Here is a 16,514-nt window from a genome sequence, read left to right as displayed (position 1 = left end):
GATATTGTTACTGTGTTTTATAAATAATGAAGAAAAATTAATGTACTAAAAACAGCCTGCAAGAAAAGGGAGGTATACTAAACAGAAGAGAGGTATTTTCAACAAAGACAGCAAAATGGTTTCTTCTATACTCTAAAACTGATCTGTTAATAAAAACATTCTAACAATTAGAACTATTCATAAGTTGAATGGACTCTCTTGGCAGAGAGTAAGTTTTCTCTAATAATTAACAGGTCTTATAGCAGAGATTAGACTACGTTTGTCAGCTTACATTTTTAGTATGTACCAAATGAAGTCCCTTCCAACTTTAAAAATTGGTAGTACTGTGATTCTATGAAGTGAGATGTTGCCTGAATTTCTACCTAGACCTATTAACCTCAAAGAAGTACACATTCAAAAAAGTCAGTTCTTGAGTTATTTTCTATTAAATTCACCTATCTATGCTCTTTTCAAACCCATATATAGTTAGCTAAGAAAAACACTGGAAAAAGCTTCCAAACTTGTATAATTACTAACAGATCACCTACATTTATCTTAACTTCTGTTTTCAGTAGATTATCTGTTGCTTACTGGTATGCCAGGAATGCAAGACTGCCCAAACATTTTAAGCCCTTTCAAATACAATTTCCAGAGCACTTAAACAGGAATCCTGCTGAGTTTTTTTTCTTAGAATTACACACTGATAAGGGTTTCTTCCCAAACCAACACTCTTCCTTTGGAGGAAAGACAATAACTATAGCTCCCATTAATATAGCGTTTTACAGCACTTTTCCCTTCCAAAATAACTATGAAAGAGGCAGTGAGTGCAACTATCATTATATTCATTTTATAGATTAGTTTCAGATAGGTGAAGTGTCAAACTCAGATTTCCTGATACAATAATAATTTTACATAATTATTTACAATAATATAATAATAAATTATAGTACATAATAACAATTCTTAATTGATTTAATGTTTTATTTTTGAAGGATTTTAGTTAGCTAGCTAATTTAGATTCTGAAGGAGGGCATATTAACAATGAAGTTAATTTCTCTTTTGAAAAGCAGAAAACTGGAACTTTATTGTTAGTAGCTATTGTGCATTTGTTCTTGATCAACCCGATTTGTAGTTCTGAGTATGCTAGTGAAAGGATTTCAATTTGCTGTGCACTGTTTGCAATATTTAAACACCTTACTTTTTAAAAGATCTTTATAGTAACCTAAATGATTAGGATAGAAACATTTTATTCCAGATAATTCTTTCCTCAATAAGCCAATTTTATGAAGATCCCTTGAGGTAAAATTTAAAGACTGCCAGTCTATTTGAAATTTTCCATCCTTTTCATGCTGCTTATTTGAGGCTTTGCGCCTGTAACCTATGGGACTTAATATAGAATACCTCTATCTTAAAGTGGAATTTTCTGGCAGTGACATTTCTATAAAATAATATTTAAAAGTAAGAAGTAGCATGACATTGGAAGGGAATCTCAGAGTCAGGAGGACCTGAGTTCAAGTCCCACCTCTGACATATATAAGGCAGTGTTAACCTAGACATGATGTCATTTAACTGTTCAGTGCTTTAACTCTCTAAAACTATAAACTGCTGATGAGGTGCTGACCTCCAATATTTCTGAGTGGTCTCTCCCAACAATAAATGAAGAATCCTGGTTAATCCTGGGGTGTAAAGTTTCATTTTCACTACCAATTGACTCACATTCTATCTTCTTTTCCCAACTAGGACCAATAAGCTCATTTTAGTGAAAAGATTTGTAGGTAAATATTTTTTTTCTTTTTTCCTCACTAAGTTGAATTTCATAGACTAAAAATCAAGTAGTTTGTGACCCATTTTATGGAGAAAACACCAAAAAAAAATCCCCCTAAATCTAGCATATTTCTCAAGTAACTCACAGTCTAATGGAGGAGATAAAAGGTAGGAAAATGACCCGATTAGGAAGCTTTTGTATGGGTTCAGAGCATGGAAACACAAAACCCACATAAGACAATACATAAAATAAGGCAGCTTTATTAAGACGACATGCTAAAAAGAAGGGCAGTCAGAAAGATGGAAACAGATCAGGTATGCTGAGAACTGGAACACAACAACTGGTGGAACTGGACACAAAAACTAGTAAAGTCTGCTGGGTTTTTACAAGATTCTTATCAGGATAGAACAGGTCTTGGGGGAAGGGACCAGAGGAGAAGGACTGATTTATACCTTAATTTTATTCAGTTCAATTGGATGCAACAAAGATTTATTAAACATTTACTAGCTAAACATATATTACAGGCAGGGTAAGCAAAGACAAAAACCAAATGGCCCCTGTCTTCAAGAAACTTTTACTTCTTCCTCATTTCCAGTATCTAGAGTAGTTTTCCCTCTTTCTATCATGCATCTTCAATTTCTCTTTACAGTTTTATTCTTACCTGTTTACCAAACATTCATCTTCAAATAGAAAGCATGATCTTTGGAATCTCAGCCCAGAAAAAAGACTCAATCAGAAGTAATGTGATATGTAAACATGAATTTAGTGGAAAAATACTGTGTGGGAAATAAGCTAAATTGTGCTGACTTTCCTTTATAGGACTAAGAAGGTGTAGAAGAAAGTATATCCTGGTAGTATTGAGAAAAATGTTTTTGTTTATTCTTGTATTTTAAAAGCATATATCCTCTTGAAAAGTTAATCAGTTGTGAAAGATTGCTAGCAAATAAGACCTAATAATGGATAGGATGGGGTCAAGTCAATAGCAGTATAGAGAAATACCTTAAACCTTCAGATTCAATTCCTGGGTCTCAGTATGACCTTGAGAGAGTAAGACCAGAGCAAACATGCTATATCATTTACCCATTATAATAACTTTTTTATGCTGAGGCAATTGGGGTTAAGTGACTTGGCTAAGGTCACACAGCTAGGAAGTATTAAATGTCTGAGGCCACATTTGAACTCAGGTTCTCCAGATTTCAGGGCTGGTACTCTAGCTACTGCACCATCTAGCTGACCCATGTTTCCCCATTATTAAAAGTATGTAAATAAATCCTTGTCTTGATTTTTCTACTTGTGGTCTCATTTTTTCCCTCCCCTTCACTACTAGACTTATTGGGAGGAAAAAAATATTCCTAAAGAACGATGCCTCTGACATACTTTCATCACTTCTTTGCAATCTGTCTTTTATTTACTGAATTTTACTGAAACTGGTCTTTCAAAAGTTGCTAATGGCCCCCAAAAAGACCTTAAAAATCATCCAGTCCAAACAGACGACAAAATTGAGAACTTGAATTTAAAGATACTTACTCAAGACTCCAAATCCAGTGCTTTTTTCATTACACATAATACCTCTTAGTAAAGTTCAGAGAGGTAAAGTGACTTGCTCTGAGTTATGAAGACTCTGAGCCACTGTTAGTTGGCTGCCTGACTTCTATTTCCTACTCTCTAATTCTAATCACAGAGATCTCTACTGACTTCCAGTTTTACATTTATGACTGCTTTCAGAGCTACTTCACCTGGATAATCACCAGTACTTCAAAGAAGACATCAGAGAACAAACCCTCTTATTTCACTATTTCTATCAATGGGGAACTTGCCCAATTTCCTATGTTAAAACTTTGACCTTTCTCTCTTCAATCAGTTGCTGCATAAAACAGATTCCACCCGCATAGCACCTCACACTCTCCCCCCCTTCTCTATTACTACAATTACTATAGGCCCTTGTTACCACCATGGACTTTAACAATTGTCTCCTAATCTGTTTTTCCTCTGCTACTTGCTCCAGTTTCACTCTAACTTTCAAAAAACTAACAGATTGGGCTTCATGACCGATCTACATTTGTTTTCAAGCAGAGGAATGTCATGAAGACTATTTTGTTAATATTATGAAGACTAAATCCATACTAACTGCCTCTTAAATAAAATTCAAATTTTTTATCTTTAAAGCCTTTCACAATCTGGCAACAACCTTCTTTTCTATGTACTCTGCATGTACTTAGCTATCCTTTGCTTTTTTACTTTTGTGTTTTTTGATCATCTGCTCCTTATGCTTGGAATGACCCTTTACTCTTCCATCCCTATTGTTGAATTCCAGTGCTTCTTTTAAAACTTTGTTCAAATTTTGTCTCCCAGGTGCACATTTTCTTCCCTTAAAACTCACAAAACACTTTGGTTTACTTTCTTACGTATTTATCCTATATTACAATTATTTTTGTCTTTTTTTTTCCCTTAGTAGATAAGATATATGCAAGCAGGACTTAATTTTATTTGTAATTTTTTCTTTCTTGCAAAGGACAGTAGGCATTTGCAAATTATTGAATTAAAACACTGGTTTGGAAATCAGAAAACTTTGTTGCACCCTAATTACCAAAGCAAAGAAGACATTTGACAAATCACATTAAACAAATCACATCATCTCTAGAACATCTCTCAAGTATCATAAAGACCTTCTCTGAAAAATGGGTCAACTGAACTAGATTGGTGTTTCTTAATGCAAACAAGAATTTGCAGATTGGCAGAATTTGAAAATTCTCTATTAAATATGGTTCAATCTTAATACTTTAGACTCCAAGAATAGGATCTAGGATGAAGAAGAAAAGATCTCTGAGAGAGGAGGAATTAAAATTTAGAATGGTATAGAAAAATGAGCACTGAATGTGGAGTCAAAGGACCTAAATCATATTCTAATTTTGACATTTAATAGCTAGGCCACATAGGGCAAATCATTTATCTTCACTGGTCCTCATCTATAAAAACAACAGGCTTGGAATAGATGTCCTCTAAAGTTCTTTCTAGCTCCATAATTTTGAAAGTTGACTCTAAATTCTAATTTTTTCTTTCTCTCAAAATTTCAGGTCCATTTAATAATACTTCTGCTTTACAAGTTCTAATCTTGTTCTTTATCCTTACCTGTTAGGTTCTTACTAAGTGCTAAGTCAGTACTTAACAATTCTCTAGTTCACATCTTTAGTTCACACCTTTAAAAGGAGTTCTGAAAAGGAGTTTACACAACCTTTAAAAGGAGCAAGTTCATTGGTTGAAGTATTTCCCACAAGCCCATTCTCTGGGAGGATAAAAGAAAGCAACATTGGACCTGGACAAGCAGTCTGGATTGGGGAAGGACAAGAGCTGGAGGAGATTCAGAGCCAGGATTCAGGAAGAAGAAGAGGCTGGTTGGAGGCTCCAGAAGCCTCCCAAGAAACCTGCACACAGAGAAAAGGATTCACAGAGAAAAGAGATCTCCTCCCAGAGAAGGATTACAAGTGAGAGAAGACAGGACATTACACTTACCAAGACCTCCAAGACCTCTAATTTACAGTTCTTTCCTCGGTTATCAACCATTAACCACCTACACTCTCTCCCTTCCCCATCGAGATGAACAGATGAAGCAATTCAATTTTACATTGTCTTTTTCTCTTGTCTGGGTCCCCTTATTTTATCACTAATTTTGTCTTAAACTTGAACCTTTGATTATTCCCTCTATTTGCTGCTTTTACTTTTACTCATATATTGTTTAATAGAGCTGAAGTATGAAAAAATCGTGTCCACTACAAATCTATGTACATAATCTCAATTTGGCCCTTACTAAAACAAGACAAATCTTTCATGCTTCCCTAATTGATTCTCAATCCCACTCACCACATTGACGTTTCACACTTTTCCCCTTCTTCAAGCAACCCAAACATTTTACTTCCACCTTCTCATCTGAGAAACTTATTTCAAGTGAAAAATATGAAACCATTTGCCAAGACTTCCCTGTGACCTCTCCTCTTTAACTCATTCAGATCTTATACACTATCTATTCCTTTACCCCTGTCTCACATGAAAAGTTAACACTTCTCTTTTGTCAAAGCAAAACTCTACATGTAGAAGGGATCCCATTCCATCCCATCTTTTCAAGCAGATTGCCCCTTCCAACATTTATCCTTGCTCATTAGGTGCTTCCCTAATACAATCTTGTTTATGTCTCCCTCATCCTCAAAAAAGCTTAATTGAACTGTCTATCCTTTAGAGCTATCATCCTGAATCTCTCAATTTTATCATTTCTAAACTCCTTAGCAAGCCCATCAGTAATCAATACTTTCACTTCCTTTTCTCTCACTTTCTTCTTAACTCTGAAACATAGCTTCTTACATCATCATTCAAATAAAAATGCTATTTCTTGAATTTCACATGTTTAACATATGTTGAATTACTTGCTATCTAGGAGAAAGGGAGGGAAAAAATCTAGAACACAAAGATATACAAGGGTAAATGTTGAAAATTATCCATGCATGTGTTTTGAAAATAAAAAGTCTTAATTTAAAAAAAAAAAATGCTATTTCTCTCTTTCTTTTCTTTGTTTTTGGCTGAAGCAATTGGGGTTAAATGACTTGCCCAAAGTCACACAGCTAGAAAGTGTTAAGTATCTGAGGCCAGACTTGAACTTCAGGGCTGGTGCTCTATTCTCTCACATCTAGCTGTCCCTAGAATTGCTATTTCTCAATCTGCATTGTCCTTGACCTCTCTACAGCCTTTTATGTTGTCAATGCCTTCTCCTCCTTAATATGCTTTTCAAGATACTACTCTCTTCTAGTTCTTCTCCTATTTGTATGATAACTCCTTTTCAGTTTCCTTTGCCAGATCTTCACGGAAGCCATGCCACTAACTCTGGGTGTCTCTCCTGCAACCAGTTTCTATCTTTGACTCTTTTCATCTTACTTGTTGGCTTCTTTGCTTTCAATTATCATCTCTTGTTGGCTTCTTTGCTTTCAATTATCATCTCTGTGATCTAAAGTCTTTAATCTCCAGCTCCCTATTGAACATCTAAAACTAAATGCCCCATAGGTATTTTAACCTTAACATGTCCAAAACTGAAAAACTAATTGCAACATTACATAATGTTTGCAAAAACAGGAAAAGGCACCCTACAAAATACCTTGTATGATAGAAATATTATCTTGATACTTAAACTAGGAAGAATCAAAATATAGTGATTAATATAGAATATTCTCAATGAGTAAAAAAATATTAAGTAAAGTGCTATCAAAGAGGTCACAGAAAAATATCAATGACATTAGAGTTTATGACCAAGTTGCATTTATATCAAGAATGAAAGCTTTTGTATTTTTATCTGTAAACACTTTCGTCAATGAAAAAGAGAAAAAAACAGATCAATGAATTTGGGTATGCAACTAAGAAACTAAAAAATCAACTAAAAAACTCAAATACTAAAAAAAAAATTCTAAAAATCTAAAAATATAACAAAATTGAAAGCATAAAACCTTACTGAATTAACAAATTACTCTAAAAATTGTGCTCATGCTATTTTATTATATACCATGCATGTTTATCTTATGTATTCATTTATCAAGGTCAAACTAGGTTAGAGGTATCTATCTTTTGGTTGCAATTGGGTAAATGTAAATATTTTATTTTGTATGTAATGTAAATATTCAATTTATATTAGGAATAGAATTTAACTAACTTAAACAGACTAAAGTTCTTATCTTAGATCTTACTTACAGAAACTGAATAAATGTGGTTAGTTGACCCCATGGTTTTTTTTTTTTTTAATTGATAATGTTAATTACTGATTAATAATATAATTGAAAACATTAATAGTTGATAACATCCCCCTCTCATTTATGATTTGTGTATAAAATCTCTACCTTTCTTGAAACAAATTTTCAGTTTGCAAACTGTATTTCTTACTCTGCAAGTGACTAAAACTACTAATTGATCTTTTAAAAAAATCCATCTGTTGGCCTGCTTTATGCAGCTCCATCTATATACAGTTTAGAGACCAAAAAAGTAAAATTCTGCTAACAATAGTTTTCAAGCAGTCTTGCGTTTTTAAATTTGCACTTTATAAATAATCAGTCACCACATAGCCTCAATGGGATCTAATTTCCAGTTAAACACTGGGGCTATTGAATTAAATTCCTAAGGTCATTTAGGATGTAGATCTAGAAGGGCTTTAGGAGGGCGTAGTCAACTCTTCGGGTTTTATTTATAAGGAAATTGCCATATCAATTCTCTTTATTGATTTGCTCCAGGTTATACAAAACTACTTAATAAATAGCAAAGACAAAGATTTAGACTTCTAATCCAAATTTAGTTAGGAGGCTGCCTATGAAACACTGGTAAAAACTTAGTTGACCTTATTGATCTGAAAAAAAATTAGTTTAGCAACTCTCTATCCATATTTTTTAATTTTATTTTTATCTTGATTTTCTCACCTTGATTTCTTGTCTTTTACCATCTCAACTAGTCACATTTCACTTTTCTTCAACACTTCACTTTCTAGACTGTTTAGGGAACCCGTTAGTCCCATCAATCTGATCTTTTAAGAAATCTGTTCTGTCCTAAAACTGCCCTAGAACACCTCTTTAGAGAGGAAGGAAGGAAACAATCTGAGGGAGCAGGCTAAAATTTCTTTCCTGTTTCTTAAGGTAGTGTGCTTTTATCTTTAACCGTGGACTTCCAATTGAATCTTCCATAATGGGTAGATTAATAGAATGACTTGTATTCCCTCATAAAATGCCAGAGCCATAAAGGTAGGATCCTATGATCAGTCAGGAACTCAGATTTTTAAGAAAAAAAGAAAGGCATTATGCTAACGTGTGGGTTTTGGAGGGAGAAACTGTGGGTTCAGATCGTAATTCAGTCACTTTGTGATCTTGAACAAGTCAGTATCTAAAGGAACTCAGTTTCTTCAATTGTAAATTGAGGGGTTTGGACTAGATTAACTCTTAGGTTAACTTCAGATCTCAATTTATGATCTTATAAGACAAATAAGTGTGAGCTTAAAAAATTATAAGACTTGGTCAAGACTTAGTACTGGGTATATTGGGCCTCTTAAATATATATATATAACTATATTATGAAACCTTATAAAATTATTTTTAGGCATTTTTCTTTCAAACAGCTACCAGTGATTTGGGGAGCTAAAGAGACAGGTGCAATTAAGTAACACATAAAGAGCTGTAGGCAACTGGTCTAACCACGAATAAAAGTCTTCCCCAGGTTTTCTGTGGCCCTTCCTAACCGGGAAGGACACCCGTAATCGGGGTGGGGCAGCCTATGGGAAGCTCTGAAAAAGACTCGGGAAAGAGAGAAGGTCCCGGAATCCTCCCGGGGCTCCCAAGAAGTCGAGGATCACTCACCATTCGCCACTAAATTCTTGCCTTTCCTGGCTAGCGTCTGCTGGACTTGTTCCTGAATTCTGAGAGTTTTAACAGACTGGTCAGTGTGGCTACTGCTCCCAACCAATTTTAGCCTGGCCTCGGAAGGCAGAGCCAGACTGGAGCTGTCCAGCTGCTCTAAGATTTGCTGGCCCAACACAGTTCTGATGTAGCCACATTCCTCAGATAAGCTGGGGGCTGCCATGATCATAAGAAAACAGTGTTGGGGGCGGTGAGTCGAGTGGCTGCCGCAAAGGTCTGTTCCCCTTCCTGTAGCGGCGAAACCTGGGAGAAAAGAGGCTGTCTGAAGTAGTCCAGGGCGGTAGCAGACTATAGTGCCAGCAGGTCTCCGCCCCTGGGCCACGCCTACGCGGCTTCGGGCCTCTCCAGCAGCTTTCTCCTCCCATCTGAAAAAGACTCTCTTCCTGCCTCCCTCTCTTTCTCTCTCCCGTCCTATCTCTCCCTTTTCCTCCTCCCCCAACTATAACCTCCCCTTTACCTTTCCTCTCTTCTCCCCTCCTCCCTTCCCGCTTTCTCTTTAATTCTTGAACACACTGAACAACCAGTTGCCAGATGAACTCTATTAAGACCTGGAGAGCTTCTTTGCACCTGCGACCTGGAAAACCAAACCAAACCAAACCAGTAAGGTATTATCAACAGAGTTCAGATAATCCCAGTGAAAGGTCAGAAAATTATATGATCTGTATATTAAAGAGAAATGACAGAATGGAGCTAAATAAGCTAATAAAATGACGTTGGTGAGACAAATGGCCAGAATCCAAAATAATTTTTCTTATGCTGAATTAATGAAAGGCTTTGTAATTTTCTCCTTTTTTTTTTTTATTTGCACAGATGCTCACACAAACATGTTCTTCCTCATTCAGAGTTTCTATTTGCCTTTCAAATGCACAAACTGTACCCAGAACACTTTTGCTCACCCACTCTCTCCCTTAAAAACAAAAAAGGTACTGGCATATGAAAAGAGAGTTCGAATAAGTGGCAAATTTTATTTCCATTATGTTAACATTTACTATGTGGGTATCTCTGGAGAAGATAATTTTTGCTTTTCAATATACTATTACTTATATTTATTATTATTTAATTCAATTAAAGGACTATTTTATAAATGCCTACTTTATGCTTATGGTGACCTACTGAGAACCATACAAAACATGCTAAAAGATAACATCCTTTAGAAATATATAAAAAAAAATTCTTGGAGAGAAAAATTCTCTAACTAAAGGACTACAGCTCTAGGCTCATATATTGAACAATCTGTAGAAAACTGACCCAAGAAGTAGATCCAAGCCTTTCCTAAAATCTCTGATTCATTGACTTTTCACTCTAGAGTAGAACTCTGGAAGAAATTTATAAAACAAAGCTTAAATTAGTTTTGGCAAGTCTCAAGTGAAAACAAACCAAAATTCCAAGCATATTTCTTGGGGTATAGGGATGAAATTAATAATAGATATTCTTTCTCACCTTTACCTCTTTGGATTCCATCAAAAAAAAGAATAAAGAGATTGTTTCAGTCTGTCAGTTTTTAAAATGCATTTTGAATATAAAACCAATTGAAAAGGCTACTTTAGCAAAGGAACACAAAATGTCTTTTCCATGAATCAGATTCTCAAAATCTCCCACATAGTTGTCTCCATTTTAGATGATCTAGAAATGTTCAAAGTGAAGCCCTGTTACACACAGATCAATGACTACTATTTATTTCTTCAAAGAAAAACTCAAACCATTTAATCATATATAGAAAAATAGTTATAACATAATACATTAATTCATGACCTCTCCAAGTAAAGTGATTCTTAAAACATTAAAAGATGAATCAACCAAGTGTTACTACTGTTGGACAGGAATTTCCCCTTCACCTCAACTCAACACAGTCTGAAGTAATTCACTCAAGGTCCATATCTTATTTTTTGAACTGAAATGTTTCAGAGGTCATCTCTTGAAGGACAATCAATACTGTGACCCTGAATTAAAACTTAAAAGACTGTCATGGAGGCTAGTATGGAAACAAAACTCTCCTTCCTCTTACCTTCCCTCCTTAGGGTTAGAGCTATTGTGAAATATTTGGACAGTACTTTAGTCTACAATCTTTAGATTAATCTGAATGAGAAACCTTAAAAGTGCTTTATCAATTTTGAGGAAACAATGCTCAATGCTGAAATTTTTAAACTTTATTCTTATTTAAAGACTTTTTCTAAAGGGAGAGACCTATTTAGTTCACAAAATAATCTTTGAAATTTGATTAGGTTAATGATCAGAGTAAGACCAAGAAAATCTTTAGATGAAGTCAATTAAGAGAAACATCTCTTGAGTTTACCTTAAACAAAGTTGGAAGTTTTTAAACCTTTTTTGTTTTTATTAACTTAACAAAAACCAAATAAAGTGAGCATTTCCATATACATTGTAGAATGGGAGTGAATAATATATGAAACTGTATATATCTTATGCAGAGATAATTTTTCTTTTTAAATATACAAAGTCAACATGTAACTTTCAATCTATTACCTTTATAGCTTTTCTTTTCTGCTCTCTTCTATTCTGTTTTCCTCTCTTCTCTTTTTTTTCTCTTTTCTTTCTCTCCTCTCTCTTTTTCTCTTTCTTGAGTGGATGCAAGACTACATTACATAGATATGTATACATATATATGTATATGTCCACATGTATGTATGTATAGACTAAGACATATATAGTCAAGCAAAAGAGATTTCCATAATTTTCATGTTCAAAAATTATGTCTCATTCTGCATCTTGAATATATCACCTCTCTTTCAGGAGATGAGTTGCATGTTTCATTACTAATAACCAACTACCAAAAGGTAGTTGATTATTCCATTGTGAAAAGGATATTCTTAGGAGGGTGTTTAAAGAAGCACTGGATTTTTTTTAAGGAAAATTATTCTTCAAGACATGTCCAAATTAATTTACTATAATTCCATCTTAAGCAAAAAAGCTCTGACTTAAACTTTGTGCTTTAAAAAATTTCCAACTCTGAAATCTGATCTTTCTTTATCAATTATTTCTGACAGATTTGTGCCAAATAAATAGAACACTGAGTGTGTTTTTCTTTTAATCACAAGAAAATATGCATTTCATGATTGCTGTTAGGCACTCAGGGAAAGTCCGAGGCTAACCAAAACAATACATGTTAGAATTCCCATGTTTGAGAAGTTGTTGTTACCTACTCTAATTCCTTTAATCTTTTTCTTCTCTTATTGCCAAAGCTAGCATTTTTAATATGATATTGAATAATAATGGTGATAGTCTGCACCCTTGTTTCACCCCTGATCTTGTTGGGAATGGTTCCAGTTTATCCCCATTACATATGATGCTTGCTGATGCTTTTAAATAGATGCTACTGACTATTTTAAGGAAAAATCCATTTATTTCTATATTCTCTAGTGTTTTTAATAGGAATGGATGTTGGATTTTATCAAATTATTTTTCTGCATCTATTGATATAATCATATGGTTTTTGTTAGTTTACTTATTAATATAATCAATTATGCTAATAGTTTTCCTAATATTGAGCCAGCCCTGCATTCCTCATATAAATCCTACTCAGTCATGGTGTATTATCCAGGGAATAATTTTTTGTAATCTCTTTGATATTTTTTTTAAGATTTTTGCATCAATATTTATTAGAGAAATTGGTCTATAATATCCTTTCTGTTTTCATCCTATCTGGTTTAGGAATCAGTACTGTTTCAGTACCATCATAAAAGGAGTGTGGTAGGAGTCCTTCTTTCCCTATTTTTTCAAATAGTTTATATAGTATTGGAGTTTTTCATAAAACCAATTCTTAGAACTGTATGGTTCTGCACACATATTATATCTAGGATATACTATAGCATATTTAGCATGTATAAAACTGCCTGCCATCTAGGGGAGGGTGTGGAGGGAGGGAAGGGAAAAGTTGGAACAGAAGTGAGTGAAAGAGATAATGTTGTAAAAAAATTACTCATGTATATGTTCTGTCAATAAACAGTTATAATTAAAAAAACTCTTAGTTTTATTTATTAATTCAATAGATTTTTTACTTTCAATCTTATTAATCTCTCCTTTTATTTTTAGAATTTCAAGTTTGGTATTTGATTGGGGGGGGGGATTAATTTCTTCTTTTTCCAACTTTTTAATTTGCAAGCCCGATTCATTGATCTTCTCTTTCTCTATTTTATGCAAGTAAGCATCTAGAGATATAAAATTTCCCCCTATTACTGTTTTGGCTGCATCCCACAAATTTTGGTATGTTGTCTCATTATTGTCATTCTCTTGGATGAAATTATTAATTGTGTCTATGATTTGCTGTTTCACCCACTCATTCTTTAGGATGAGATTATTTAGTTTCCAATTACTTTTTGGTCTATTTTCCCCTGAATGTAATTTTCAATGCATTGTGATCTGAAAAAAAATATTTACTATTTCTGCCTTTCTGCATTTGATTTTGAGGTCTTTATGTCCTAATATATGGTCAATTTTTATATAGGTTCCATGAGCTCCTGAGAAGAAAGTTCTGTCTCCATTTAATTTTCTCCAAATATACTTTACTTTTCTAGTATTATATTTACCTCTTTAACTTCTTTCTTATTTATTATGTGGTTCAATTTATTGAGTTCTGAGAGAGCAAGACTGAGATCTCCCACTATTACAGTTTTATTGTCTTATTTCTTCTTGCAGCTTTCTTAACTTCTCCTTTAGAAATTTAGATGTTATACCATTTGGTGCATATATGTTTAATATTGATATTGCTTCATTATCTATGGTACTTTTTAGCAAAATATAGATTCCTTCCTTAACTCTTTTAATTAGATCAATTTTTACTTTTGCTTGATTTGAGATCAGGATGCTATCCTGCTTTTTTTTTACTTCACCTGAAGCATACTCATTTCTTCTCCAGCCTTTTATCTTTACTCTGTATGTATCACTCTGCTTTAAATATGTTTCTTGTAAATAGCATATTGTAGGTTTCTGGCTTTTAATCCAGTCTGCTATCTGCTTCCACTTTATGAGAGAGTTCATGCTATTCACATTACAGTTAAAACTACTAATTCTATATTTCCTGCCATCTTATTTATCCCAAATTATACTTTTCTCCTTCCTTTTCCCCTTTCCCTCCTTTCCAGTATTTTACTTATGAGCACCACTTGCCTCAAGCAGCCCTCCTCCTTTAGAGCCCCTCTCCATTTCTTATACCTTTCCCCTACTATTTATTTTTTCCCTTCTATTAGCCCATCCCTTCCCTTTCCCTTTTCCCCTCCCATTTTTCTATAAGGCAAGAGAAGTTTCTCTGTGAAACCAAATATATCTAATATTCTCTCTTTGAGCCAAATCCGATGAGAGTAAGATTCACAAAATGTTCACCCCCCTCCCTTCTTTCCCTCAATTATAGTAGGTTTTCTTTGCCTCTTTGTGAGATGCAATTTCCTCATTTTACCTTCAGTTTCCCCTTTTCTGGTATGATCCCCTTTCTACCTATAGTTTCTTTTTTATATTATAATAGTAAAATCAAATTATACATGCACTATCTATGTATATCCATAACAGAGATATAGTTCTCAAGAGTTCTTTTCTTATTACTTTTTATGCTTCTCTTGAGTTTTATATCTAGAAGTCAAATTTTTTTGTTTAACTCTGGTCTTTTCATCAGAAATAAATGGAATTCACATGTTTCTTGTAATGTCCGTCTTCTTCCCTAAAAGAAAATGTTCATTTTAGTGGGGTAGTTTATTCTTAGCTGCATTCTAAGTTCCTTTCCCTTTCAGAATTCTTTAAGATGGAAGCTGCTAGGTATTTGAATTATTTTTTTTTTCTGGTTGCTTGCAATATTTTTTCCTTTTTGAAATTTAGCCACAATATTCCTTGGAATTTTAATTTTGGGGTCTCATTCAGGAGGTATTCTTTCAATGGCTATTTTACCTTCTGATTCTATGAGATGAGGGCTATTCTCTCTGATGATTTCTCGAAAAATAATGTCTAAGCTCTTTTTTAAATCATGGTTTTCAAGAATTCTAATAATTCTTAGATATCTCTCCTAGATCTATTTTCCCAATAAGTTGTTTTCCCAAGTGGGTATTTAACATTTTCTTCTATTTTTTGGTTTTCTTTGACTGATTCTTGATGTCTCATTGAGTCATTAATTTCCATTTGTTCAGTTCTGATTTTTAGTGAGTTCTTTTCTTCATTTACTTTTTTTAGTTCTTTCGGTATTTTGTATTTTTAATATTTTAATATTTTATTGTTTGATACTTTTAAATGAGTTGTTTTGTTGTATGGATTTTTTTCCCCCTTTCACAAATTCTGTTTTTCAGGGAGTTGTTTTCTTTTTCCATTTTGTCAACTCTATTTTTTAAGAAGTTACATGCTTTTTCTATTTCACTAAGTCTATTTGTAATGAATTTTCTTCAGATAATTTCTGTGTTTTCTTTTTTCAAACCCTCTTGTAAAGTTCTCTTTACTTTCCTCATTTTTCTTCCAGCTCCCTTTTAAGATCTTTTATCATTTCTACTAGGAGAGCCTTGAATGATGGGGACCTATTTATATTACCTTTTGATGCTTCATCTGGAGATGATCTGTTTTTACTCTCTTCAGGATTTGAAATCTATTTTTCTCTTTCACCATGAAAACTATGTATGGTCAGAGTTCTTTTTGCTTTTTTACTCATTTTTTTTAAAAGGTGAGATCTCCTTTTAGGGCAAGGGAGATTGTCCAAGCTTCTTTACAACCCACAGGGGAAATGCTGACTGACTTCATGTGCTGGGTGGGCATAGCCAGGTCTCGTGGAATTCTGGATTTTGGGGGTTCACTATTTACCTTTTGTGTTTGTGTTGGATGTTTTATAACTTTTCTAGTGATCTACTGGATTGCATCCAGGGTAGAGTAGTCAACACTGCTTTGTTCCTCTCCATAGATTTTCCAGTGGGTAGAGCCTGCACCACCCTATTCTGTGCTCTGCCTGCTTGCACTTGGCCTGCATTCAGATAAGCCTGAATGAAACAGACCTTTCCTGGAGAGCTTTGAAATTATCTTCTGCTGATAATTTGGTACACTTCCAATATTTGTGGATTCTGCCAATCCAGAAGTAATTCAGAGGCTGGATTAGCTAATTAGTCTGAGAGTTGTAGGATAAGGTCCGAAGAAAACATGTGTCCTCTCCATCATCTTGGCTCTGCCCCCCCCCCTTGCCTATCAACTTTAGGGGGAAAAAATGAAAGAAAGAAAAGGCAAATGAAGTTTATTAACAAATTTTGTTTAAAAATATTTGATAGGTATTATATTTCCCTAAGGACAAAAGACATTTACTAAAAACAAAAAACCCATCTCATTTTTATATCCTTTCTAATTTTTTTCAACACTAAACTTGAGCCAACAAG

General features: G+C 34.0%; 1 protein-coding gene across 1 annotated transcript in view; it reads right to left on the bottom strand.

The window, feature by feature from the left end:
• The window catches only part of PKP2 (plakophilin 2), a 122,979-nt gene extending 113,535 nt beyond the window's left edge, over positions 1-9,444 (bottom strand). The window contains exon 1 of the mRNA XM_074270574.1: positions 9,112-9,444. Coding sequence (XP_074126675.1) covers positions 9,112-9,340 — 229 coding nt within the window. The 5' untranslated portion in view covers positions 9,341-9,444. The remainder of the gene's footprint in view (positions 1-9,111) is intronic.
• Positions 9,445-16,514: the final 7,070 nt, after the last annotated feature.

This window comes from Sminthopsis crassicaudata, chromosome 5 (genome assembly GCF_048593235.1).
Source record: "Sminthopsis crassicaudata isolate SCR6 chromosome 5, ASM4859323v1, whole genome shotgun sequence".
In the NCBI taxonomy this organism is placed as follows: Eukaryota; Metazoa; Chordata; class Mammalia; order Dasyuromorphia; family Dasyuridae; genus Sminthopsis; species Sminthopsis crassicaudata.
The sequence above is the reverse complement of the archived record's forward strand: the minus strand, read 5'-3'. Positions and strand labels throughout refer to the sequence as shown.